The sequence below is a fragment of the Syzygium oleosum genome, unplaced genomic scaffold, assembly GCF_021117445.2.
Source record: "Syzygium oleosum isolate NSW1041296 unplaced genomic scaffold, Sole_v2.1 Sole_v2.12, whole genome shotgun sequence".
NCBI classification, from domain to species: Eukaryota; Viridiplantae; Streptophyta; class Magnoliopsida; order Myrtales; family Myrtaceae; genus Syzygium; species Syzygium oleosum.
In genome coordinates, this window is record NW_026607496.1 from 6163881 (window position 1) to 6191225 (window position 27345).

A 27345-nucleotide genomic window follows, 5' to 3' on the forward strand; every position below is an offset into this window, starting at 1 on the left:
ACATTAGAGACCAATATCTGACTAAGTTGTTTTGATTCATACGTTTGAGAGTACGAGTTCCGGTCCAAGCATGGCACAGGTTGTTCAGAAAATTCTAACAGGGTTGTTCTTGGTCATGCGAGGTGGATTGCAAGTATGACACAGGGCAAGCGACAGGCCATCACCGTCCGCGTTATTTCTATCAAGGGGCAGTGGTCGCGCCAACAGTAGTTGATCCGAATTAACACGGCATAGACACGAACAAATGCCACTACAGCTGTCTAGGCATGTAGCACAGGCGTCGAGAGAAAAGAAACACCACATTAGTCATCTGTAGCCATCAAGGTAATGCCCAAAGCTTCTGAAAGCCAGACGCAAAAGCTGGTAAGTGAGGCCTGAGGTGGAGTCAGATGCGTTCTGAGTTGTGATGGAACAAAACAAAGTGCTACTTCTTTTGGCTGCCATAGTGTTTGGACGACATTGGGATCCACCCCACCCATTTGCTAGAATTAAGACGCTACGGAGCACTGACTGCACATTGAGCAAGCTCATCACGGCATCCTCACCAAGTGTGAGTGCGGAAGCCTAAGAGTGGAGATACATCTAAACCAACGTCCGTCATCCTTCACAGACTAACCAAGATTTCTTTCTTAAGACCAATGATAGAACGGGGAATAAACCCCATGACCTTTAGTTTGCAAACCAAGTCTAGGATCATTCAACCAGACCACCTGGTTGGTAAAAAGCTAGCGCTACATATCTGCTGTCAGGTCACATTCCAAACCTCATGATTGGCACTGTAGAACAACCCTATCCTAACCTACAACTGGTAAGTAAATGAGATTTTCATTCAGCATCCAAGAAATATCGCTTTGACCCACCAACAAGTGTATTGTAAATTGGCATTAATAAATGACTATTCAAGATGCAAAAATGACAATCTTGCCCGCACCAAATTGGTACATATTCATACGGTATTTACATTTCAACCTTTTTGTTGCCCACATCAATAATCTGCCTTGTAATTTAGGCACCTCTTGTACAAGTCAATGATTGACCCAACAAGCAAAATTTCTCAATGAATGATCTAATTGCACACCATGCCAAAATTTCATATGAATAACTCAATATTCAGCTAAACCATGAGTAGATGTGAATCTAAGTACCAAAGCTGCGATCACCTGCATCTCCAAGTCCAGGAATTATGAACCTGAAATAGGAAAAGATATTGTTGTATTGGACTATGGTACCAAATTGTGAAAAAGTCACAAAGGGAGCTGATTCTTACCCCTTGTCATTCACAGTTGGATCAATGATTCCGGTGTAAACATGAAGCCTGTAAAAGCCAGACATCATTGGTCAATCTTGTCGTTTACAAAAGCCTCTAAAACAGACAGACTTCTGCTTCGGATAGCAAAAAAGCGACATCTTTTACCCGGGGAAGTTTTCACTGAGCTTTTGTAGAGCTGGAGGAGCAGCAACTGCTGATATCTGCAAGTACATAATCTCCTAATTAGTTTTCTAATTGACAATGTTAAAAACACTATGAAATCATCTCTAATCACAAGACAAAATTTTACCAAAATAAGTCAAGTTGAAAGATCCATAGATGTATTACTATCCTGACTGAAAAATGCAGTTTTGCGCTCTTCATGCTTCCAAGTCTCGTTATATTAACTCCATATTATGAAGATAATAAAAAGCTCGGACAGAAATAAACCAATCCTTTTATATTTGAATGACACAAAACAGCTGAAGTCGCCCAAATGATTGTGTACCCACCTTTAGAAACACAAAATCTACAAGGGAACTAGTTATTCAGATTTTCCTGCTCTCGCTAACAATCATCCATGTCCAAGCACATAAAACTGTCTGCTGTCTCCGCACATTCGACTAACAACTACATGTCAAGCACTAATTCTCTATGGTGCCGGATATGAAACACCTAGAAACTTCAACTATCCATCAAGCACATTTTACTCTTCTTAAAAAATCAACAAAAGAACTCCTACGGCGCATCCACCGAGTAAATCTGTGATCTTACACTTTGAAAAATGAAATGGAGAAAAATTAAGCTTCAACTAGAAAGAATAGAAAAAACTGTTCTAAAGAGAAAGCCCATAAAAAATCTGCTTATTATACATTACCAACTAAAGCTAACAATGAACAGCATGATCTACTATGCTTTGATTACAATGCATACAGCTGCTTCTGTGACCAATTCATAAATGCACAACTTGCAAATATGACTAATGGCTCAGACAATCTAACCCAAGAACGGGGACTACATATTCTTTACCACTTTGATTTGCTTGCTGTTGACCCCACGTTCCTTCAAGAGATTAAGTGCTGCCACTATTGTGCCCCCTGCAAAAGATGGGGTAAGTTGTGTCAGACCAAACACAAATTTTGCTATAACAAAATCTCCACAAACACCAGGTTTAACAGAGATACATGTGAATTTTGTCACTTTGATAATGCCAACTACATCATTGAATGGCCTAGATATCACCGACACTACTAAAACAAGAAAAGACACTTTGAACGAGTAGGATACGATACCTGTTGCCAGCATCGGATCTACCACAAATACTCGAGAACCATCGGCTAATCTATCAGGCAACCTGTGGACACAGTACAAAATGTAGGGAAGAATCAGAATGACGTTGAAGAGAATTGAACCAACTGATAATCACATTGGTGTACTAATTTGAGAGAGTTAAGAGAGATTGTCAACTAAAACCTGTGAATTTCAGGTTTTTCAATTGACTTGCACAAGGATATGATTACAAGTCCAAGAACCCACAAAGAGGAGATACAGAAAAACTGCAACCCTGTATGTTCATAGGGAAATGGAAAGTGGTAGAGAAGGAAATGCTTCCCAAGGAAAACTTTTCTTTCGTTTGGCTAGATAAAATGAGAGTGAAAAGAATAAAAGTGGGAAGAAGCGTTTCCCTTTGGCCCCACTTTTTATTTCCTCATAGAGTTGGCAGGAAATGAAGGGACATTAACCTTTCATGCACGTGTACCCTCCAATTCATTATCAAACATGAATATGACAAAAATATTTAACTACACTTACTAAGCTCATTTCTCTACGTATCATTTTCAGCAATACACATTCGAACATAGTACAAATATAGTGCAAATATACCTTCGACTTTCTCTTGCTTTCCCCTCCTTTCCCTCCTAACTTAAAAGATCAAACATAGTGCAAATATGAATTTGCGGATTCTTACTTGTTCAAATACACAGTTGGCTGAAGTGTTTCCTCATTTCTGCTGATACCTTCATTTACGGAAAATAAAAGTCATGATCCCCATTGTAAGTCACCAACGCTGAACCCATTTCATGGGAAACAGACAGATAATCAACTCAAAATGAAAAGATAAAAGAAAAGTGAATCAGAGTTGAAATAGATAACAGGTGGGAGGACACTACCACTCCCGAGACAGTCGAGTCACTAAATAACCAAGAATTGGCTTGTCTTTTGGTTTGAAGAATTATTAATCAATGCTTGCAAATGATCACTATATAAAGGAAGAAAACACCAGGTGGAGTGCACCCAATGCATTCCTTGCCCTTAGATCATGCATGTCCTGTGTGTGGCCAGCGAAAAGGACTGAGAATGCATTGCAGGCTCTCCACCTGGTGCAACCTAAAACCTCTCCTCTTAATGCCTTTAGAATGCAAATAGGGATGTGAGAAAACCTAGATGATATGTTTTTGTTGCTGGCAAGATTGATGATGCATATTCAACAAGAGCAAGACCAGCTCTTAAGATTGGAATAACCTGAAAAAGAGAATAAATACCAATGTCAGTGCTGTTGCACATGGTCATGGAATGAAGAAAACAAGGTCCTGTCCTGTGGTATTTTCATCAAAATTGGGCAAATCTAGGTGAAGAATGTATGGCTAACGTGGGGGACCCAAGAATGGTTATAGTATTCACCAACCAACTCAAAATCTACCCCTCTCAAGAAAACCAAATGCATTTATTTTCACAAGAGATGAATTAACATGTCAATGTCATCTTTTCTATAGGAAAGTCGCGAACATGAAAACTTACCACCACAGGTTCCCTCGGATCAATGAATTCAACAGAGGCAACACCCATTGGCGATTGAATCTCCCCAGCGATCGTAGGCTAGCGGCACCCAAAAAAAAAAAAGCACACATGGAAGTGAGTACAGTGAGGGTTCCCCCATAAAGAATATAAAAAGACAATTCTTCAGAGATCCACGCATTTTGTCAAAAAAAGAATCCTAGCTAGTAATGACAAGAAAATGACAGGAAAAAAAGAGTGCTTTTGAATGGGGGGTATCTTTCTGTCACGCAACAGCAAACTTCTTAAAGTATTCCAGTGAAGATAGGAGTACTCTGAAGAATTAGGGGTGTCATGTTGTGAATGAGCATCTATCTCATCCTGAGACAGGAAAATGGGATACTTGCAATGAAATAAACTGTGAATACATATGAAAAAGAAGATGATTATGATGAAGCAGCAGACCTTGGAAAGATGGAAGAGTTGGTCCACTCAGTCATAAAGGCAATATAGAAGATAACATAGGTTTAACAGTCAGATAGAAGGAACAAATGCCAATACTAATTTAAGTGCCAAGCTCACATCGACTGCTTATTCATCCATTCTTCAGTTGGTCCATCGTTTAATTTCAGAAAACACTTTAAAAATAGTCACTCCCTCACCTTGCCTACAATGAGTAACAAGCAAGTGGTTTGGCACAAGTGCCCCACGAAATTTGTTTATCTTGTGTGTGTGTGTGTGAGAGAGAGAGAGAGAGAGAGAGAGAGAGAGACAACCAAATTTTGCAGGAATTCTTGGTACAAAATGGAACATGAGAAAATAGAAGATTGATTTGGGTCATACTTCATAGCTCTCAGGAGAAACTAAACTTAAACCTGGCTATTCTCTCACCATCACAAGTATAAATGCGAACATCCCAAAGGGAACATCAAAGAAATTTTGGTTTTAGAAGAAATTTTGGCTTAAAGTTCCTTTTAAAGAAGTAGCACCTTTAGCTATGTCTTATAAGAAAAATATGGAACATATTACTAGAACACCTTAAAGGAAGGTAAAGTTTGTGCAGCACAAAACAAACTCCACAAGTTGAGGGTAAACAACAATATAAACAGTTTTTACTCAAGTGCAAATGAATGACTAACCAACCAATCTCTTGAAGCTTCATACATGAGTAGCCTCCCCAGCTCAGCCATTGCATTTTCTACAAGTAATGGACAAGGACATGCAAAATTAGTACATTAAGATTATATCTTGAATATAGACTCCCATAATTCCACCTTTATGCTTTTATGTGCTGATCTATGCCAAATGGAGAAGAACAAACAGTACAGCGGGCGAGCATGGATCAGCAAAGGAGAACAGACCAAAGAGCATGAAGATTAAGCAGATACAGAAGAGTCGACATTGAGATAGATTATCCAATGCAGCAGAAACAATTGTCAGAAAGCCAGAAGAAGAAATAGGTAGGTTTATTGGGTCCCATCTATTTCTATTGCCCAAACCATAATACCAAGAGATAGAAAATGTACTTCAATGTAGGGAGTGAATAATATCACAAAGGAAAACATCACAATGGCAATATCCTAAACCCACTACATTAAATGAAACAATGATGACCTTGATCACGAATTTTTGCAATCTGTTTCTGTATGAAAGTCGAGCATTTTAACAGTGATACACAGGTTGTGACTAAAAGATTGGAAAATGGAGGGAATCTACAATTTTGTGTCTTTATCATAAGATCCAAGAAGCAGAAACATGGCAAAAAAGCATGTATGGTCCCCAAATTTCGTCGTGTAGAGCAAGGAAAGCATAGTTTTCTAGTTATAAAGAAAGGAAAGCAAATTTCATGTCAAGGAGATATCTCGATCCACATCACAATTTATGTTGCCTCATGAGTCATAGCAAAAAAAGAGAGGCGAAGACAATGACCGGAAAACTTACTGAAAATGGGACAGGGAGTCTGTTCATTCCTAAGAACCGAAACCCAGTGCTTGATTAAGGGATGCGGCGGAACAAATACCTGAAGAAACCCAACAAACAAATTTCACCGACAAAACGAAGCAAATATACCCAACATGTCATAGAGTAAGAGTAACATGAAGACTTTATAAAACAAAAACGTAAAGCCACTTGATGTGACTTTTCGAACACACGGCAACCAAACTGCAATCTCATCTTCAGAAATAGAGCACACAGCACACGGATGATGGAAACGACAAAATCGATGCCACTGACAAAACGTCATGAAGCAACAACATAGTTCTAAACGAAAATTGCCAAGTTGGTCGCGAGAAAAATATATGAATAAACAAATACACAAACAACAAAACAAAGATGCATTGAGATGCTCATCCCGGCTTAGACACCACACATTTCAGCTCAGCAGCCAAAGCAGCACGCCGGATCAAAGAAAAAACATTCGAATCGCGGGCACTCATCTAAATCTAGAGAGCAGGGAAAGCAGCGAACTGACAAGCATCTGGTCCTCCGAAAAAGCGGGCTTGGGCTCCGTCGCCATGTGCGAGTTCACAGCGAAATGCATCCGCCGCCGCGTGCCGGTGCAGGAGATCTGCGAGACAAAGAAAACCAAAGAACCCCAATTGTACCCCGTCGACGGACGAGCAATCCGCACACCCACCCACCCACAAACCCACACGCGCACACACACACACACATACCCACGCAGAGAGAAAAATATGATTTTCACCTTGCGGGTGCCGGGGAGGGAGGAGGAAGGCGATGGCTTGGGGTCAAGAGGGAGGCGGAGGCGCGGCAGGTCGGAGGAGAGGCGCCGGAGAGAGAGGCCTAAGCCGCAGGGAGAAGAGGAGGAGGAAGCCATGCATCAGGGGGACTCGGAACTTCTTTTGAAGTGCGGAGCTTGAAGAGAGAGAGAGAGAGAGAGAGAGAGAAAGCGAGAGGCTTTTTGGGTTTTTGCATCTCCGTCCTCCAAAAAAGTGATATTCCGCCGGAAGTTCTGAAAAATCAAATTGGGCTTTGCATTTTAGCCCGTTGGGCTCCTTCTTCGGCCCATTTACGTAGTTGGGCCTAATATAGACCTGTCAAACGGGTGGGTTGGGTCGGGTCATAAATGGTCCGACCCAAATAGACTCATTTAACCTGTTTTGACCCATGAAAATCTAATGATCTATACCCGACCCGTATTGCCAAAATACTTCCATATTTAACTCAATTTAAGGAAACTCATATCCAAACTGAGATGAGAGTACGGAGTGAGTGGGTGCGAGAGAGAGTGAGGGTGAGAAAGATAAGTTGAGTTTAAATAAGTTGTAAACTCATTTACTTTACAACCGATTTATAACCCATTTTAACACTCATATTATGTTTATACCCATTTATAATCCATTTAATGAATATAGCTAACTTATTTATAATCCATTAATGATAGATGGGTTAAGAAATGGGTTTATGATTCATTTTGATAGGTCTAAGTCCAATGGTCCGTCCAATTTTGAGGCCCACCAATGTACTTAATTAGATGGAGAGATTTCACTCGAACAGCCCCCACCCCCTGTGACATTAGGCTAATTCTAAAAAAGGCACAAACTTTAACTTGAGTGATAATTTTGACTCGAACTTTTTTTGTCTTAATAAAAAGCACCAACTTTTACTCGAGTCCCAAATCCGGCCCCGTGATGTAAAATTTTTAAATTGTTCGGGCCAAATTTGAGATTTAAATGAAAGTTAGTGATTTTTTATGAGACAAAAAAAAAGTTCGGGCTAGAATTGTCACTCAAGGTAAAATTAATGTTTTTTTTTTGAATTAGGCCCATAGCTTTCGCATCGTTGCGCGATAGCCTCAAGAGGTTACTCGATACTCCTCCGAAGTTTGCCATAGTTGCACCATGTCGGTTGAACTTTGAAAAGTTGAAGAGCAATCCTATTGAAACGGAGTTCTCGGAAAGACAAACGAAAATGGGAATTTGAAAATCGAAGAATTGAAAAGAAAAAAAGTTTCTAATGCAATTTTTGAGAATATGTCTGATTGTCCAAATCCTAGTCTTTCGTTTCCTAAGAACAGGTAGAGCTATAGTGATCAAATGCCTTTGCCGTTTTAGAAGTCACCACCAATCATTATCAGGTCAATTGGACCTAAAGATCATGTGAGATTTTGTGACACTACTGCCAACTGTTTTAAAAGCTGAAACTGTTAGATGAAGACGTAATTTTATATTTAATTATTTTAACACTCTCCTCATGTTTAGTCTAGACTTTTTGCCTAGTACTAAGCGTGGATATATTTAATTAAGGAGGCAAATGTGGCCTGGCAAGATTTAAACTCAGGACCTCAAGCTCTGATGTTATGTGAGAAAATAAAGAATTGAGTCGATGAAGCGTTACATTTCATTGATATGTTGTACAATATAAATAGAGATATTATCACCTATAATTATAGTAGAAGTTGAAGATAAAATATACAATTTGATTTACAAGGAAATTGAATAAAAGACAAATCATAAAAATTTTCCAAATGATCAACTTGTACATACTCTGCTTGATATGTTATCTTTGTGCTAATTGGTAGAAGATTTTGCACTGCAACCATTCTGATTTTTTTTCTTTTTGATTTGTTGCTTCAATACTCCCCTTAAAACCGGTCAATGGGGAGGACCAAAGACCAAGTTTGATTCTTAAACCAACAAAACTATCTCGATTCAATGGTTTATCAACAATTTGGGAGGAAGACGGAACATAACGATTTACGATAAAACCAAGAGCAACCTTTTCTCGAACAAAATGATAATCGATCTCAATGTGCTTTGTTTGAGCATGAAAAACTTGGATTAGTTGTGAGATGTAATACTGACATATTATTCGAGAAAAGAAATGAAGGTTGATGTTGATAGATCCCAATGTCATGTAGTATGTATGAAATCCAAGTGAGTTCAGCAACTGCGGAAGCAAGAGCCCGATATTCAGCTTGAGCTGTAGAGCGGGCCACAGTAAGTTGTTTCTTGGCATACCATGAAATTCAATTTGAGCCGAGAAAAGTACAATAAACAGTGGTAGAATGTCGGGTGAGTTTGCACCCTGCCTAGTCTGCATCGACAAAGCCAAATAATTGGAGAGAACTACAAGACAAAATGTGAAGCCGAAGGTGTAAAGTACCACGAACATATCACAGAATACGTTTTACCATTTGATAGTGAGCAACTTGGAGCACGCATATGTTGGCCAACTATGTTGACCGCAAGCGAGAGATCTGGAAGAGTAAAGATAAGGTACTGGAGAGCGCCTACAATACTTTGAAAATGGGATGGATCGGCATAGGGCTTTTCACCATGTTTGAGTGGTGGTTGTGTGGTTGCTATTGGAGTAGCAATCAGCTTACATTGCGCCATTGATGCTCGATTCAAAAGATCCAAGGCACATTTTTGTTGTGAGAGAAAGAGTCCATCAGTGAAGTGATTGACTTCAATGCCCAAGAAATAATAAAGAGCGCTAAGATCTTTCATGGAAAACACTTGACCAAGTGTTTGCACAAGATGATTTAGTAATTTCGGGGAATCACCAGTGAGGACTCTATCATCCACATAGAGCAATAGAATAATAATATGACCATGATGACAATAAACAAGTAGTGATAGATTAGCTGTGCTGTAGAAGAATCCATATTTGAAAAGAAAGTCATTGAACTTGTCGAATCATGCCTTGGGATTTCTAATCAAAATATGATTAGATAGGATAGGATATGAAATTCAAGGAATTTACTATATCATATCTATTGTTTGGTAAATCGCGGTAATAAAGTTGGATTTTTTCACTTATTACCATGTTCATTTATTTTTTTATGAATGTCATATCAATATAAATGAACCTGAAAATTGCATAAACGGAGATGAGAAAAATTTCTCACGACACTTTTACCTACTTCATTTTTTTTGCTAATTTTTTTTAATTTTCCCTCTCTTTTTTAATAATTTCATTTTTTATTTTATTTTTTCCCTTCCATCATTCTCTAATAAATTTTATTAAATAGTAAACTATAAAATATACTAAAATATGTAATAAATATAAATACTAAATGTATTTATTTATATATATGAAATTTATATCATAACATAGAAAGAAATTTGAATATATAAATAAAAATAAGAATACATAAAAAGGACTTTATTGTTATTTTTTGGTATTTTGAATTTTTATATTAAAATTCAAAGTATTATTTATATTCAAATATTATTTTAATTTTATTAATTTAACAAGTTTGTTATTAGAAATGCTATCCACCTTCATCTCACCTCCCCGATATGATAATTTTATCCGGGTTATATCTCTTATATATTTGCTTTATCCTTTCTTGGGTAGGCACCAAACACGGGATAAATAAAATTTATCTTATCTCGAATTTTATCTCAATTACCAAAACGTAACCTAGGTATTAGGGAGAAGTAGACTGATCACTTAAAAGGTCAACTAGCCTAAGAAAATCATAATTCGAGGTTTCCGCGAGTTCGGTTATGTGTGAGAAGGGTTGGCAACCTATATCCATGTGTTAAGCTCTACAATGCAATATCTCATGATTTCCTATATCAATATGCATATAGTTTTTCTTTTTATGCTTTGACAATGCGAAAATCTCGTTGTCTGCCCTTACATGACATCGCACATCACGGGGTGAGCAATGACTTGTTCCGTCGTGTCGAGTATACCCGTTTTTTTTCTCAAAATATGCAACGCATGAATGCAGTAGAATTAATCAAACAATAGAAAAATCCAATCCAAATTAGACAACGTTCCAAAGACAGACACAAATCTAATGCCAACGGTATGTTTCAAGACAAAGAAACAAGGATGAATCCAGTCCAATCAATACGAAATTAGTCAATAGACCTTGGGTATGAAAACTAAGCAAACGGGACGGATCCCATCGCAATCATGACAACATGCAATCCAATCAGCGTGCATCTTTACAACATCGTTAAATTTCATGATGGCCTTTAGCAATTAATAAAGGCGTGTGGTTTTCATTCAGTGTGCAGATATAATCAGCTTTCTGATTCAACCAGCATGCAAGATCAGTCGGCGTTCTATTAAAAAAAACATGCAAACCAAATCAGCGTTCTAACTCAATCAACCACGGTCTTTCATCCCCAAACAGTAGTTAGTCAAGATAACTATTCAGACCTTGTAGAACATGCTAAGAGCTAGTGTAATTGGTTTTAAGGGTAGCTGGGAGGTTCACTTGCATCTAGTTGAGTTCTCCTATAATAATAGCTACCAGAGAAGTGTCAGCATGACTCTATTTGAACAGTTATATGGCTGCAAGTGTAGATCTCCTATATGTTGGGAGGAGATTGATGAGATGAAGTTGACTGGGCTAGAATTAATTTAAATTTGTCTAGTGTCACACTAATTATTGTAGAGAGATTTCGGATTGCATAAAGTTAGATCAAAATTTATGTAGACAAGCAGCTACAAGGGGGTGTCAACGGTCTGATTCAGTTTATCATAACCATATAGAACCATTAAGGTGTGTATTTTCTTTAAAGGGTTAATACCACAAAAAACCCCAAACTGGTACATCTGTGATAAATTTACCCTAAACTATTTTTTTGATCACAAAAAACCCTAAACTGGTACACCTGTGATAATTTTACCCCGAACTATTTTTTTGACCATAAAAAATCCCACACTGGTATACCTGTAACAATTTTACCCCCGAACTAATTTTTTGACCACCAAAAACCCCAAAATGGTGCACCTGTGACAAATTTATCCTCCGTTAGTTTCCGTTAAATTTTACAGTCAAATTGCTAAGTTTAATGACACGTGATAATTGACATGTGTACCGGTTTTGGATTTTATCCCTCTGTTTGTCACAAGTTTACCAATTTGTGATTTTTTGTGATATTAATATAATTTAATGGACACTAACAGAGGGTAAATTTGTCACAAATGTACCAGTTTGGGATTTTTAGTGGTAAAAAAATTAGTTTGGGGGTAAAATTGTTACAAGTATACTAGTTTGGGGTTTTTAGTGGTCAAAGAAATAGTTCGGGGTAAAATTGTCACAAGTGTACCATTTTGGAGTTTTTGCTGGTCAAAAAAATAGTTCGGGGTAAATTTGTCACAGGTATATCAGTTTGGGGTTTTTTGTGGTAAAAAAAATAATTCGAGATAAAATTGTCACGTGTACCAGCTTAGAGTTTTTTGTGATATTAACCCTTCTTTAAATTATGAACCGAATATAACCTGAACCAAAAACCTGATTTGATTCGGTTCGGTTCGGATTTTCAGTTATATTTCCACGCCTCCATTTGCATATCAAAACTTAAAATGGCAAAACCCAGGTGGGTCCCACAGTCCCGCAGAAGCTGAAGCGCCTCAAGAAAGCCACCCAAGTTGCGGTTGATCACCTTCCTTCCCAGCTCCACGAAAGCCCTAACCCACGTCGTCCCTCGTGCGTTCACTTTATCCTGAATTGCAGAGCCGAGAGGATTCAGGCGGCCTGCGTCCCCAGGAACCAAGGGATGAGTCGTCATTGGAGCTGGAGCTGCCTGTGCTCGATGATCTCCGCGGCGAGAGCGAATTCGTCTCGTTTTGACGGTCTCCAAAGCTGATGGATCCCGAGCAAAAAGAGTCTTGGAATTTGATTCCGCTGAGGAGTGACTTGATGTGCAGAGACCATGGGGATGGAGAGGCAATTGGAGAGGGAATGGAGGATTTGAGAAGAAATTTGCTTGAGAAGAGGCGGAGCAGCAGAGAGGTGTCCGGTGGAGGCGTAAAGTGTTAGAAAAGTCCTAAATTTATTGCATTTGTACCAATTTAGTTCTAAACTTTTTTTGGTGTTAATTCAGTCTTAAACCTTTTATCTTTGTGTCAATTCAGTTTTTTCGGCTAATTTTGGTAAGATATTGCTGACGTGGATACCAGCTAACTTACGTGGCGTCGCTGGCGATAACGTGGATAACTTTTTAATAATATTTTAATAATTTTCGAACATTTTGTTCATTTTTTAATTTTTTCTTTTCTTTTTTGTCTTTTTTTTTTTGCTTTTCCTTTCTTCTTCCTCCGGCTAATTGCCGGTTTGGTGATTGACTGGAGGCTAGGGCTGGCGGGATTTGCCGAATGGCCACGAGGGTGGCCTCGAGTTGGGCTAGCGAGGCTTGCCCTCACTAGATTTGGCGAGGTTCGAGCCTCGCCGGCCATGGGTGAGGTCTGACCTTGCTAGATCTAGCGAGGTCATGCCTCGCCCAGCCATTGGCAAGGCTCGAGCACTCATCAGAGCCTCGCCGGATGGCCGTGAGGCCGGCCTCGCGCTTGACCTTGCTAGAGATGGCGAAGGCGAGCCTCGCCAGTGGCGATTGGTTAGAGGAAGAAGAAAGGAAACGAAAAAAAAAAGAAGAGAAAAAAAGGAAAGAAATTTTTTTTTAAAATAAGTAATTTTTTTGAAAAATATTAAAATATTATTAAAAAGTTGTCCAATTCATTATTGGCGGTGCCATGTAGGTCGACCGGTATTCACGTCAGCAATATCCGTTGGCACAAAGACAAGATTTAGAACTGAATTGGTACCAAAAAAAGGTTATGATTGGTATCAAAAAAAGGTTTAGGACTAAATTGGCACCAATGTAATAGGTTTAGGACTTTTTTGACACTTTTCCCGAAAGCGAAGGGAGGTGAGGTTTCATAAGATTAGGGATTCGTAGGATTGTGTAAATTGCTAAAATAAAGAAGAAGGGCGATTTTAGGTTCGGTTAACCAAACTGAATTGAAATACTCCGAAACGAAAAAAAAAAAAACTGGCTATTTTTTCATTACTTGAACTAATAACCAAACGAAACCGAAAATATATGAAATTTAAGTTTGGTTCGGTATGGTTCTGGTTTCTATTCGGTTTTTGACACCCCTTGCTACGAATTTCGCAGTTTCGAGTTAGAGATAAGATTTCACCAATGAAAGGAGTGGCTGGAATCGAAGCAACCAACTCCATGCATCGGAATCGCTTCAACTTGGAGCAAGCATTTATCACCCTCTTTGGCCTATTTGTGTCATTTACGTTGGGTTGGTGATGCGTGTGCCAGACCAAAAGTGAAATTCGCCGGATAGAATGTGTAAATTACAATGGTTAGAGTGAAGTTCATAGCATGCTAATTTTGAGCACTGATTGAGAAACCAAACTTTAACACTGGCCTATATTCCAATCGTATCAATTGAAGCAGATTATACTCAAAATGTTGGAACCAGATTTTGTCGCTTTACTTCCCCCTCGGGCAAATGTAGAGAATTGCTTGACAATTATGTATCCAAAAGTAATGTCGTGAGTACTACGTTGCGGATGTTTCAAATAGCGCAGTGTTTTTTAGTTCCTTGTGATGTTATGCGAGGTAAATAGGTGCTTCTTAACTTGATTCCTATCCCAAAGTGAATGCTTATAAAATGGTGGCAGTTTTGAGGATTGTGCTGGGGTAAATTCAATGCTATTGCTGTTTTGCCTTGCTTTGCCTCTCCATATATAATCCTTAGTTTGACCACTCTTCGATTCGATGCCCTGATAGTTGCGCCTTTTGGTGCCAACAGTTCGAGTTCAACCATGGGGCTTTTGCTGCTCACCCGAAACATTCGTGAACTGTGGAAGGAGTGGGAACTGCGGTCGCTCATCCTCCTCAGCTTGTTCCTCCAGTTGACCCTTGCGAGTCAGGGCAGAAAGAGGAGATCCATCTCCAGGAACTGGATCCAATTTGTAGTCTGGATGACGTACCTATTGGCCGACTCCATCGCAATCCTCACGCTTGGCGTCCTCTCAAACCACCTAGCCAACATCAAGGAAATGAGGGGCACCTTCGATCCGATGAGCCAAATTAAAGCGTTCTGGGCACCGTTTCTTCTCCTCCACTTGGGCGGGCCCGACACAATCACTGTGTTTGCCCTGGCGGACAATGAGCTATGGCTGAGGCAGTTGGGGTGGTTTTGCGTCCAGGTAGGGCTAGCGTCTTACATTTACTTCACGGCCTTGACAGGGTCTACACTATCCATATTGGCGGAGTGTATGATCCTGGTGGGGTTCATCAAATATGGAGAGAGGATATTGTGTATGTACTTGGCGAGCCACGGTCGACTTCGAGATTCGATGCAACCGGTTCCCAGTTTAGGTCCCATATACTCTAGGAAAATGGAGCAGTACCTTCTAAAGAAAGCGGAGGGTTACAGGGTCGAAACTGAAGAGGTCATAGAGATGGGGGGTTTCTCAGTGAATAGCGGTCAAGATTACGACGAAGAAAATGCCGCCTCTCTGGTCAAAGCCTATGAGTTGTTCAAGATCTTCAAGCTTCTCTTCGTAGGCTTGATCCTCAACTCTGGCGACCTGAAGGCCAGTAGGCGCATGTTCAAGTACATCGATTCGGAGAATGCTTTTAGGATCGTGGAGATGGAGCTTGGATTCATGTACGATCTGCTTTACACCAAGGTGCCGTTGCTGAACTGTACTTGGGGCATCATTCGTTGGGTCATCAATCTCTCTGTGCCGGGTGCCGTGTTGGTATTACTCTCCTTACAGGATAAGAAGGATTACCCCAAAGTGGACATATGTATAACTTTCTTGCTTATAAGTGGGACTATAATTTTAGAGATTTACTCGTTTCTTCAAGCCATTTCATCCGATTGGGTCGAACACTGGCAGCTTCAGAGACCCTGGAGAACCGCAATTTCGTCCGCCATTTATTTTCTAGGGTTCTTGCCGAACCAAAGATGGGGGAATTCTGTAGCCCAGTTTAGCCTCTTGAGATTATTTATCAGGAAAAGACATAGGATCTTCCGCAAGTATCCGAGGCTCGCCAAATTAGACGAGAAGGTGGAGAAGCACTTCTACATCGGCGACAAAGAGTTCAAGAGAAATATCAAAGAATGGATCTTCACTCACTTGATTGAAACGGTCGAAGATCTGGAACGCAGAGGGTTGGCGAGTTATAAGGAGGAGGTGGGCGAAGTACTGACGAGGGCAAACCAGGTGGAACTGAGATGGAGAGTGGACAAGGTGGAGTTCGACCAGAGCATCCTCATCTGGCACATCGCCACTGAGCTCTGTCACTATAAGGACCGCGGCACGATGCAGAGCGAAAACTTGGAGTACGTCCCAGACTTCAAGATGAGTAACTTGGTCTCTCGTTACATGCTCTATCTTTTAGTATTCCAACCTTCCAAGTTGCCGACAGTGATAGCGGAGGTCCGATACGAAGACACTTTGGTTGACGCCCGGAAGTTCTTCGTGTAAGGATAAAAACTGAAGGATTCTAATCATGCATTGAAGAACAAAATTCAAGCTCAAGCACAATTAGAATCAAATGCGGAAAACAGGATCGAAAATAAAAACTGACCTCCAGCCATTGTTCAACTTTATGTTCGTTGGAAATTCACGGTAGTTCGACGTCAATTCGACAGCAATTACGGGCGCACTCTACTAACCCAATCCCCTCGCGTACTGACGGTGTATTACCGAATGAAAAGGTTTGCGTTAGACCTTGTGTCTACCCTTACAGAATGAACGTTCATCCTTATAAATTGCTTCCCATCAAGGCGGTTATCGAAAAGGGTGGTTGTCACCGAATGGGTACGAAGCGTGGAAAAACCGTATGTAGATAACCGTCACTTAAAAGAAAAATGTGGATCATAACCCAATGGATAAGTTTTATTTCAAAAACTATATCCCTAAATGTGGGATCACATTATAAATATAACGTTCTCCCACTTGATCCCAACATTTTCATCATACGGATTACCAAATCCACGAAAACCTTATGCTTAAGAAAAGAAACAAGACACATGAATCATGGCGACATGTCCTCTAAAAGCGAGTAATATCTTCCATGTATCACAATGCATCTTATTCTTTTAATGTTAGCTCATATGTGACAACACATCTTAATGAATAAACCCTATGTTTATTCCAGAACCAAGGATAATCGTTATTCTCATAAACAACCGAATGAGTACACTAGAAATTGAGAATAACATTACAACTGAATAAGAGTTTCAAACAACAAAAGTCGTACATACGACGATAAATCACATTATGGGAACTATTCCCATACTAGCCACATGATCCTTATACTTCATTGGTGGCATGCCTTTAGTTAAAGGATCGGTTATCATCAATTCAGTGCGAACATGTTCAATGACCACTTTATTCTCCTTAACACGTTCCCTTATGGCTAAATACTTAATGTCGATATGCTTACTTCGACTGCCACTTCTGGCATTTTTAGCCGTAAAAACCGCAGCTAAATTGCCACAATATATTCTTAATGGCCTAGAAATAGAATCAACAATTCTAAGCCCTGAAATGAAACTCTTCAACCATACATCATGCGAGGTAGCCTTAAAACAAGAAACGAACTCAGCCTCCATAGTAGAAGTAGCAGTCAAAGTTTGCTTCGCACTCCTCCATGACACGGCTTTGCCAGAAAACATAAAAATGTATCTTGATGTTGATTTTAGAGAATCAATGCAACCAGCGTAATCCGCATCCGAATAACCAACTACTTCTAAGTTATCAGTCCGTTTATACATAAGCATGTAGCCTTTAGTACCTTGAAGGTATCTCATCACTTTCTTTGCAGCTTTCTAGTGGTCCATCCCTAGATTACTCTGATATCTTCCCAACATTCCCATAGCAAAAGCAATGTCAGGTCGAGTGCAAACTTGAGCATACATCAAGCTTCCGACAGCAGAAGCATATGGGATGTTCTTCATTTGTTCCCTTTCCAGATCGTTCTTCGGGCATTGGTTCAAATTGAACCTATCACCCTTCACAATGGATGCTATACTTGGTGAACAATCTTTCATCCGAAATCTCTCCAAGACCTTATTGATATATGTTTCTTGAGATAGTCCTAAAATTCCTCGAGTTCTATCTCTATGGATCTTAATGCCAATGACATAAGATGTCTCACCCATATCCTTCATATCAAAACTCTTAGAGAGGAATTGTTTCACCTCATGCAACAACCCCTTATCATTGGTTGCAAGTAGAATATCATCCACATACAGCACAAGAAAACAAATTTTGCTCCCATTGACCTTCTGGTATACGCATTAATCCCTGATATTCTCTACAAAGCCGAATGAAGAGATGACATCATGGAACCTTAAGTACCATTGGCGGGATGCTTATTTCAAGCCATATATAGATTTCTGAAGCTTGCACACCAAATGCTCACCTTACTAGAGAAGAATCCTTCAGGTTGTTTCATGTAAACCTCCTCCTCTAGTTCCCCATTGAGGAATGCCGTTTTCACATCCATTTGATGTAATTCCATATCAAAATGGGCAACCAATGCCAAAATAATATGAAGAGAATCTTTTTTAGATACAGGAGAAAATGTCTCTGTGTAATCGACTCCTTCTTTTTGAGTGAATCCTTTGGCAACGAGTCTAGTTTTATATCTCTCAATGTTGCCCAATGAGTTCTTCTTAGTTTTGAAGACCCATTTACAACCAATGGTCTTCACACCATTAGGCAACTCAACCAAATCCCAGACTTCGTTTGATACCATAGAACTCATCTCATCCTTCATGGCATTGTACCACAAATTGGATTTATCACTACTCATGGCTTGTGAAAACGTTTCAAGATCGTTCTCAGCTCCAATATTATAGTCAGACTCTTGTAGATACACAATATAATCACCAGGAATTACTGATTTCCCAATTCTAGTAGATCTTCTTAATGTTGTATCAACATTCTCCTGAGGAGCTTGTTGTTCAACTAGTTGTTCAACAGTTTCTGGTAATTGTTGAACAACTGGATCTACCGGATGAATATCAGCAGGTTGTGGAACTTCAATAGTTAGTTGTTCAATAGCCGGCTAAACTGAATGGGCATTATGAACAACAACCAACCTAATACTAGAAGTGGAAGGTTGAGTATCTGAATGATCTTTCTCAGGAATAATGTCTTTCAATCGATCACTCCCATTAATCAAGTCACTTTCAAGAGACTTAGCATTTCTTGATTCCACAATCTTAGTAGTATGAGATGGACAATAAAACTTGTATCCCTTGGATTTTTCGGCATATCCAATGAAATACCCACTTACAGTCCTTGGGTCCAACTTCTTTTCCTGTGGATTATAGACTCTTACTTCATACGGGCATCCCCAAACGCGTACATGTCGCAAACTTGGTTTCCAACCTTTGAATAATTCAAAAGGCGTCTTTGGGACAGCCTTGGTTGGAACTTGGTTCAGTATGTACACTGCCGTCTTAAGAGCTTCAGTCCACAAGGACTTAGGAAGTCTGGAGCTACTAAGCATACTCTGCACCATGTCCAATAAAGTTCGGTTTCTTCTTTCTGCTACGCCATTTTGGTCCGAAGAACTAGGCATAGTGTATTGGGCAACTATACCATTCTCTTGAAGAAACTTAGCAAACAGACCAGGTGCTTGTCCATCTTCAGTGTATCTACCATAAAATTCTTCACCTCTATCTGATCTCACGATCTTAATTTGCTTACTGCATTATTTCTCTACTTCTGCCTTAAAAACCTTAAAGGCATCAAATGCTTCATGCTTATGATGAAGCAAGTAGAGATACATGTAACGTGAGTAATCATCAATGAAGGAGATGAAGTATCTCTGACCATACGAGTCCATATCAGGACTACAAATGTCTGTATGTATGATTTCTAATATATCTGTACTCCTCTTGGCACCTTTCTTTGTCTTGTTGGTCTGCTTTCTCTTTATGCAGTCCACGCAAGTATCATAATCAGTGAAATCCAAAGTACCGAGTATTCCATCATTTACTAATTACTTAATTCTATCCATGGAGATATGTCCCAATCTCCGGTGCCACAATATAGAGGAATCTTCATTCACAACACATCGTTTTACACCAGCATTATCATGAACATGCATCGCATTATAATAGACATTGTCCTGTAAATTAATTCGGAAAAGGCCATCAGACAAAGTACCGCTTCCAACAATTTCAGATTTAAACAATAAACTGAAGTTTGCATCTGAAAAGTTAAAAGAGTAACCCAAAGGTACAAGTCTTGAAACTGAAATTAAGTTTCTAGAGAAACTTGGAACATAAAAGGTCCTTTCCAAATTCAAAATAAAGCCACTATTGAGAACTAATCTACATGTCCTAATAGCTTCCACATGCGAACACATCTTGTTTTCCAAATAGATGCTTTGTTCACTTCCCACTGGCTTCCTATGGTTTTGAAAACCCTATAAGGAATTCGAAATATGGATTGTAGAACTATAATCAATCCACAAAGTGTTGTGACTCACATTAGCCATATTAGATTCATAACAAACACAAGAGGTTGGATTACCTTTCTTGTCGAGCCAGGCCTTAAATCTGACGCAATCCTTCTTTATATGCCCCTTCATTCTACAGAAAAAACATTTGGATTCCTTCTTAATATCAGCTTGGGGATGTATTTTACCTTTCCCTTTCTGCTTGCCGTGACCCTTATTCTTTCCTTGTGTTGCCAAATGAGCACTTTCTCCCAATTCCATAATCAGCCTCTCTTTCTCTTGAACACATATGGTCATGAATTCATTAATTGACCATTTATTCTTATGTGTGTTGTAGGAGATCTTGAAAGGTGCATATGTTGTGGGAGAGTGTTCAGAATGTAGTATACAAGAAATGATTCAGATATCTCAACCTCAAGGTTTTTCAACTGAGCTGCAATGTCCCTCATCTTCATGATGTGCTCACGCACACCTTTAACACTTGTGAGCTTTATAGATGAAAACTTCATTATCAGGGTCATGGCATGTGTCTTGTTTGAAGTCTCAAACTACGCATCAATGGCCTCCAATAAAGCCCTAGCATTGCTATGCTGAGCGACCGAACCACGGATACTTGGAGATATTTTAGTCCTTATGAACATCATACTAAGGCGATTAGATCGCTCCCACTGTTCATAAAGGGCTATTTCAACTGCAGTGCTCGTGTCAGTAGGAGCAGGTGGTTCGTCTTTCCTTATAGCATAATCAATATCTATGCACCCTAATTGAAGAAGAATTAACTCCTTCCAAACTTTATAGTTTTCACCATTCAGTATGGGAACATCACTCTTAAATTTAGAGAAATTCACAGGTTGCACAACTGCATATCAAACAATCATGCTTATGTCACAAAATTTGAGGTAAAACATACATAAATCATGTTTTACCAATGTAAAGCATGTCACAAAATATGAATCACATAACATAAAAAAAAATGCCTGTGAGCTAAGTTTTTAATTTAAATAGATTCATATATATTTCATGAAGAAACTATCATAATATATTCCTTTCCTTAATCCTTGTGGGTAAATTAAGAAAAATAATGTGATATTTCAACCTAATTAATCAAATTAATATAATGAAAATTCCTATGGGATAAAATTCATCATATTAATAAGATTAATTACAATCAATGTCCATTTTCATATGTGATCCGGAGGCTCTTAATATATAATTTAATTAATTAAAGATGCCGTGGCTACTCTCTAATTAATTAAAATATATGAATAACTGGATATTTAATTTCATGCATAAAATATTCACAAATAATGCATGAAGGGCAAAAGAGTAAATTTAATTCGGCAAGGGGTAGAATTGCAATAACAAATAAAGTCAGGGATAGAAGCGTAAAAAAAAATAAATAAATAAAGAAGGGGTTCGCCGGTCCCAAGGGCGCGTTCGCGGCACGCGCCTGCCCTTTGCGCGGGCGCGTGGGGCGCACGCGCCTTCTTTACCGCGCAGGCTCGTGCGGCGCACGCGCCTACAATTGCTGCGCGCGTGAGCCGCATGCGCTTGCAGTTGCGCGCGTGTGTGGCGCCCACGTGCCAGCGGTTGTGCGCGCGTGGCGCCACGCGCCTTCTTCCTCCGCTCGACCAGATCCAATTTTTTTTTGACGTTCTTCGCCATTCGGCCGCGCCTGGGACCGAATGGGTCTCCTCCGGTAACCCATCTCACACCAAAATAATTTATGGGTTTCGGAGAACACACCGGAGCAACCACATGAACCCAAAATTCAGCGAAAACGGCCAAGAAATAGGCCCGAATCAAGCAAAATTCCATCAAAACGCACAAACCCTAATCCGCAACTTCCACCGCGCAATTAGCCTCCAGCGATCACCGATATGCCAGATTACCTTGGGGCTATTCTTTTCCACGGCGGCGCGACCGTGCCAGTCCAAAGTCGAGCGGTGGGTCGCCGGAATTTAGCCGGAATCGGCGATTTCCCTCTTAGCCCCAAAATACCTAAATTACTGTTCATCTCAAAAGCCCCGAAAAATACACCAAAAAAAATGACAAAAAAACAAGACAGAGGCACTAAACATACTCTGATACCAAATGCAAGGATAACAACTGAAGGATTCTAATCATGCATTGAAGAACAAAATTCAAGCACAATTAGAATCAAATGCGAAAAACAGGATCGAAAATAAATTGACCTCCAGCCATTATTCAACTTTACATTCGTTGAAAATCCACGGTAGTTCAACGTCAATTCGACAATGATTACGGGCGCACTCTACTAACTCAATCCCCTCGCGTACTGATGGTGTATTACCGACTGAGAGGGTTTGCGTTAGACCTTATGTTTACCCTTACGGAATGAATGTTCGTCCTTATAAACCGTTTCTCATAAAGGCGGTTATCGAAAAGGGCAGTTGTCACCGAACGGGGTACGAAACGTGGAAAAACTGTCGAATATCTAAATTCGATCCTATCAACGATGCAAGAAAGTAATGGAAATTCGTACAACACAAGAATTTACGTGGTTCAGCAGGGGAGATGTTCCGCCTATCTACGTCCACAAGGAGATGAGATCTATTTCACTAATAACGTAGAAAAGTGTACATCCGCTCTTTCTTACTCTCTCCCTCTCTCTTTTGAGACCTGTTTCGCCCTAAATATATATAGCGAAACCCTACATGGCACAAATTATAAAATATCCCACATAGCCTAAAATATTTAGCTTTTCCATATAGATCCTTCTATGACTGAACATAAAACGTCTCTGGCGACCAGGGGCGCTGCCCCCGCGACCCCCGTCGGGGCGGCCGCCTCGAACCCCTGGCAGCTCACCAGGGAGCGGGACCCCCGTGCTGTCCAGTCGTTAGGGGGCCTTTCGGAACCGCCTCATAATCTCTTGGATAACAGAATACAAAACATCAACCTCAACAAAAACCGTATATAGATAACCGTCACTTAAAAGAAAAATGTGGGTCATAACCCAACGGATAAGTTTTATTTCAAAAACTATATCCCTAAATGTGGGATCACATTATAAATATAACACTTCGAGGACAAGAAAGAGGCACCCAGCACGAGTGTTTGCAGCTGCAACAAGGCGCACAAGTCAAGAGAGTTGCACCATCCGTGCGCAGTCTGCGATCTTCTGCTCCGAACGAGAACCGACCTCCCCCCTCATAAGTTGCGCGGAGACAAAAGCACGTCGGTGCTCTATGACGGGTGCCGTCTCGCGTCCCAGTTACAACATGACGATCAGAAATGGATGGTGATCAGCGCGGTCTGGGCGAAGATGCTGCTGTACTCATTTCGCCAAAGCAAGGGTTACGAACACTGTGAGAGCCTGAGCAGAGGAGGAGAGCTTCTCAGCCATATTTGGCTTCTTATGGCGCATCTCGGCATAGTGCAGACAGTGCACCCATCCGGAGGAGACCGCATTACTAAACCGATCGTGAACTAGGAGTTTCACTTGGAATGTGTCTTTTGGTTAGCCTAATGTTATTTGGGTGAGATAAATAAGTTAAGCTCATCATCTTGAGATGGTGAAGGAGTTGTTTCGATATTTTGTTGTACTTGGAGTTGTCAGGGAATAATGAAACTGTGTATCAGTTACTCACCAGAGGCATTACACTGAAGCCAGCCGAGTTGGGTTGGAGAATATGAGTCCCTCGAAGGGGTTGGTAACTTTCGACCTATTAGCAATTAGTCACTCCTCAAAGTGGTTACTAACTTTTCATGTGGTCATTTGGTTATGGTAACTCCTCACCCTAATCAATTTTCACCCCGATTCATAAGTTTTTAAATTTTGAGAAAGTAAGTATGATGTATCTATCTGCGAGACTGAGATTCATAATTTATTTTTAAATTGATCTGTAAGTTTTGATTGAGAAAAGTAACTTTCAACTTATCAAAAATTAGTAGCTAGCTTGTCCACGTGGTTAATAACTTTTTACTTAGAAAATCAAGTTCTAGGCCCATTTTTGCCTGTTTATTACTTCTAGGGTACGACTTTCTCTAAAAAAAGTTATAATAAAAAGAATAGGTAAATGCTCAAAATGTCTTAAAACTTGTTGTGAATGTGCAATCGAGTCATAAAATTTTCAAAAAATATAAGTAAGTCATAAAACTTATCCAATTAGTGCAATCAACTACTTCCGTTAACTCCATTTAATGATGAAAAATGCTGACATGGCCTTTTTAAGTATAATTCGGAGACACATGGCATTGACGTGCCACCAAGTGAGTGTTACATCAGAATAAGGACCCAAACTTGAAGAAAAAACATCTAAATAATCAAAAATAAAAAAATAAGAGTATATAACCAGAAGAGAAAGAAGATTGGGGGATTTGAAGAGGCGTTCCGGCCCCTTCTTTGCTAACGAAAGTCCAACCTTTGCCGAGGCAGCGCGAGGGACCCTTGAGCGGTGGTGAGAATGGCGAGGAAGAGAAAGTGATAAATGAAGTTAGAAGAACATGTCGAGAAATAGCATGTACGGGTCACTATAAACCCTGAAATTGATTCTTGAACTCCCTGCATATCCACCCATTTCAGATTCAGATATTTGAGAGGTGAAGATGGATTGGCTCAACATCCCAAACTTAGGATGATGTAATTGATCACCAATAAAAATTGTACCTTCCAACTTTTCTGGGCAAGAAAGTAAACCCTAATGTTCAAATCTATCTCCCTCATATCGCCACCGTAAGTGGAGGAACTATCGTGCCGCCGTCAGAGCTTGAAATTTTGAGCTTGCTGGTTGCCTCGTCATCGACGGACACCTCTTATTCGATGGTGGGCGAGCTTGGTTGAGTCGAGTCTCACCATAGCCACTATCCACGTCCAGAGTCGACCTGAAATGAACCCAAATGGGGGCCTCCAATCTACTTGCAATGTTGATGCAGAGAAAGACTTGCAACTGTAGAGATAGAAAGTGGTGCAATTGCTGTGGTCCAAGGCGACGGCAGGCAAGGCGCAATGGCCCGGCGAGGGTCGGTCCTCGCCGGCGGTTGGCCAATCCTTTTGAACCCCCTTCCTCCATCCCGCTTCTCTCTCTTCGTGTTCCATTTTGTTTTTCTTTTATTTCATTTTTGACTATTTCTTTGTTTTCTTTTTATAATTTCGTCCTATTTTTTGGTATGGCGTCCATTAAGCACAACGTATCCTCAAAATATACTACAAATTTCACGTCAATATCTTCCGTTACTTAAATGGATGGAGTTAATGGAAGTACTTGATTGCATTGGTCAAACAAGTTTGATGATTTGATTGTAATTTTTGAAAGTTTTAGGACTCGATTGCACTTTCTCAACAAGTTTTAGGACTTTCGGCATACTTATCCCTAAAAGAGATAATTGATTTTTCCATAGAACTTGATTTATGACGAAAGGATTTGGGGCCCATTCTGTCAAAACACTTCTATAATATCTAAAGAGAAATCCAGATATTTCATAAAAACACTTTTCGAATCCCTAAAGAGATATCCAAGTATTTCGCCAAAACATTTTTCAAAAACCTGAAGAGAAATCCAAATATTGCCCAAACCATAATACCAAGAGATAGAAGATGTTCTTCAATGTAGGGAGTGAATAATATCATAAAGGAAAACATCACAACAGCAATATCCTAAACCTACTACTTTGACTGAAACAAAGATGAACCTGATCACGAAATTTTTGCAATCTGATTCTGTAGAAAGTCGAGCATTTTAACAGTGATACACAGGTTGGGACTAAAAGATTGGAAAATGGAGGGAATCCACAATATTGTTTCTTCATCATAAGATCCAAGAAGCCAAAACATGGCAAAAAAGCATGCACGGTCCCCGAATTTCGTCGTGTAGAGCAAAGCATATTTTTCTAGTTATAAAGAAAGGAAACCAAATTTCAGGTCAAGGAGATATCTTGATCCACATCACAATTCATGTTGCTTCATGAGTCATAGCAACAAAAGAGGGGCTAAGACAATGACCGGAAAACTTACTGAAAATGGGACAGGGAGTCTGTTCATTCCTCAGAACCGAAACCCAGTGCTTGATTAAGGGATGTGGAGAAACAAACACCTGAAGAAACCCAACAAACAAATTTCACCAACAAAACGAAACAAGTATCCCCATCATGTCATAGAGTAAGAGTATGAGAAAACAAAAACGTAAAGCCACTTGAGGTGAATTTTCGAACACAAGGCAACTAAACTGCAATCTCATCTTCAGAAATAGAGCACACAGCACACGGATGATGGAAACGACAGAATCGACGCCACTGACAAAACGCCATGAAGCAACAACATAGCTCTAAACGAAAATTGCCAAGTTGGTCGAGAGAAAAAAGTATAAATAAATAAATACACAAACAACAAAACAAAGATGCATTGAGATGTTCATCCCGGCTTAGTTACCACACATTTCAGCTCAGCAGCCAAAACAGCACGCGGATCAGGAAACATTCGACTCGCAGCACTCATCTTAATCTGGAGAGCAGGGAAAGCAGCGAACTGACAAGCATCTGGTCCTCCGAAAAAGCAGGCTTGGGCTCCGTTGCCATGCGCGAGTTCACAGCGAAATACATCCGCCGCGGTGTGCCGGTGCAGGAGATCTGCGAGACAAAGAAAACCAAAGAACCCCAATTGTACCCCGTCGACGAACGAGCAATCCACACACTCACGTACCCACAAACACCCACACACACACACACGCACGCACAGACAAATATGATTTTCACCTTGCGGGTGCTGCGGAGGGAGGAGGAAGGCGAGGGATTGGGGTCAAGAGGGAGGCGTGAGGGGCAGGGGTGCGGCGGATCGGAGGAGAGGCACCGGAAGGAGAGGCCGAGGCCGCAGGAAGAAGACGAGGAGGAAGCCATGCATCAGGGGGGCTTGGAGCTTCTTTTGAAGTGCGGAGATTGAAGAGAGAGAGAGCGAGAGAGAGGGAGAGGGAGATGCATTCACGCGAGGGCTGATTGAAGTTTTGCATCTCCGTCCTCCAAAAAGTGATATTTCGCCGAAAGTTCTTAAAAATAAATTGGGTTTTGCATTTTAGCCCGCTGGGCTACTTCTTTGGCCCATTTACAAGAAGTTAACTTCTTTTTCTTCTTCTTTTT

General features: G+C 40.2%; 1 protein-coding gene across 2 annotated transcripts; it reads right to left on the minus strand.

The window, feature by feature from the left end:
• Positions 1–850: 850 nt before the first annotated feature.
• LOC115672338 (uracil phosphoribosyltransferase) lies at positions 851–27141 on the minus strand. Of its 2 annotated transcripts, none has more exons than XM_056316750.1 (12): positions 26968–27141; positions 26746–26841; positions 26231–26309; positions 5164–5222; positions 4049–4126; positions 3691–3772; positions 3219–3267; positions 2542–2603; positions 2279–2346; positions 1415–1470; positions 1268–1315; positions 851–1189 (listed from the first exon to the last, which is right to left on the minus strand). In XM_056316750.1, exons 1-12 carry the CDS (start codon positions 27106–27108, stop codon positions 1138–1140), a joined length of 870 nt encoding a protein of 289 aa, XP_056172725.1. In that variant the 5' UTR covers positions 27109–27141; the 3' UTR covers positions 851–1137. The 2 variants fall into 2 exon arrangements, with proteins under 2 accessions (XP_056172725.1, XP_030449989.1); XM_030594129.2 differs by lacking the exons at positions 26231–26309; positions 26746–26841; positions 26968–27141 and adding exons at positions 5966–6044; positions 6498–6593; positions 6732–6939.
• Between the last annotated feature and the right edge of the window lie 204 nt (positions 27142–27345).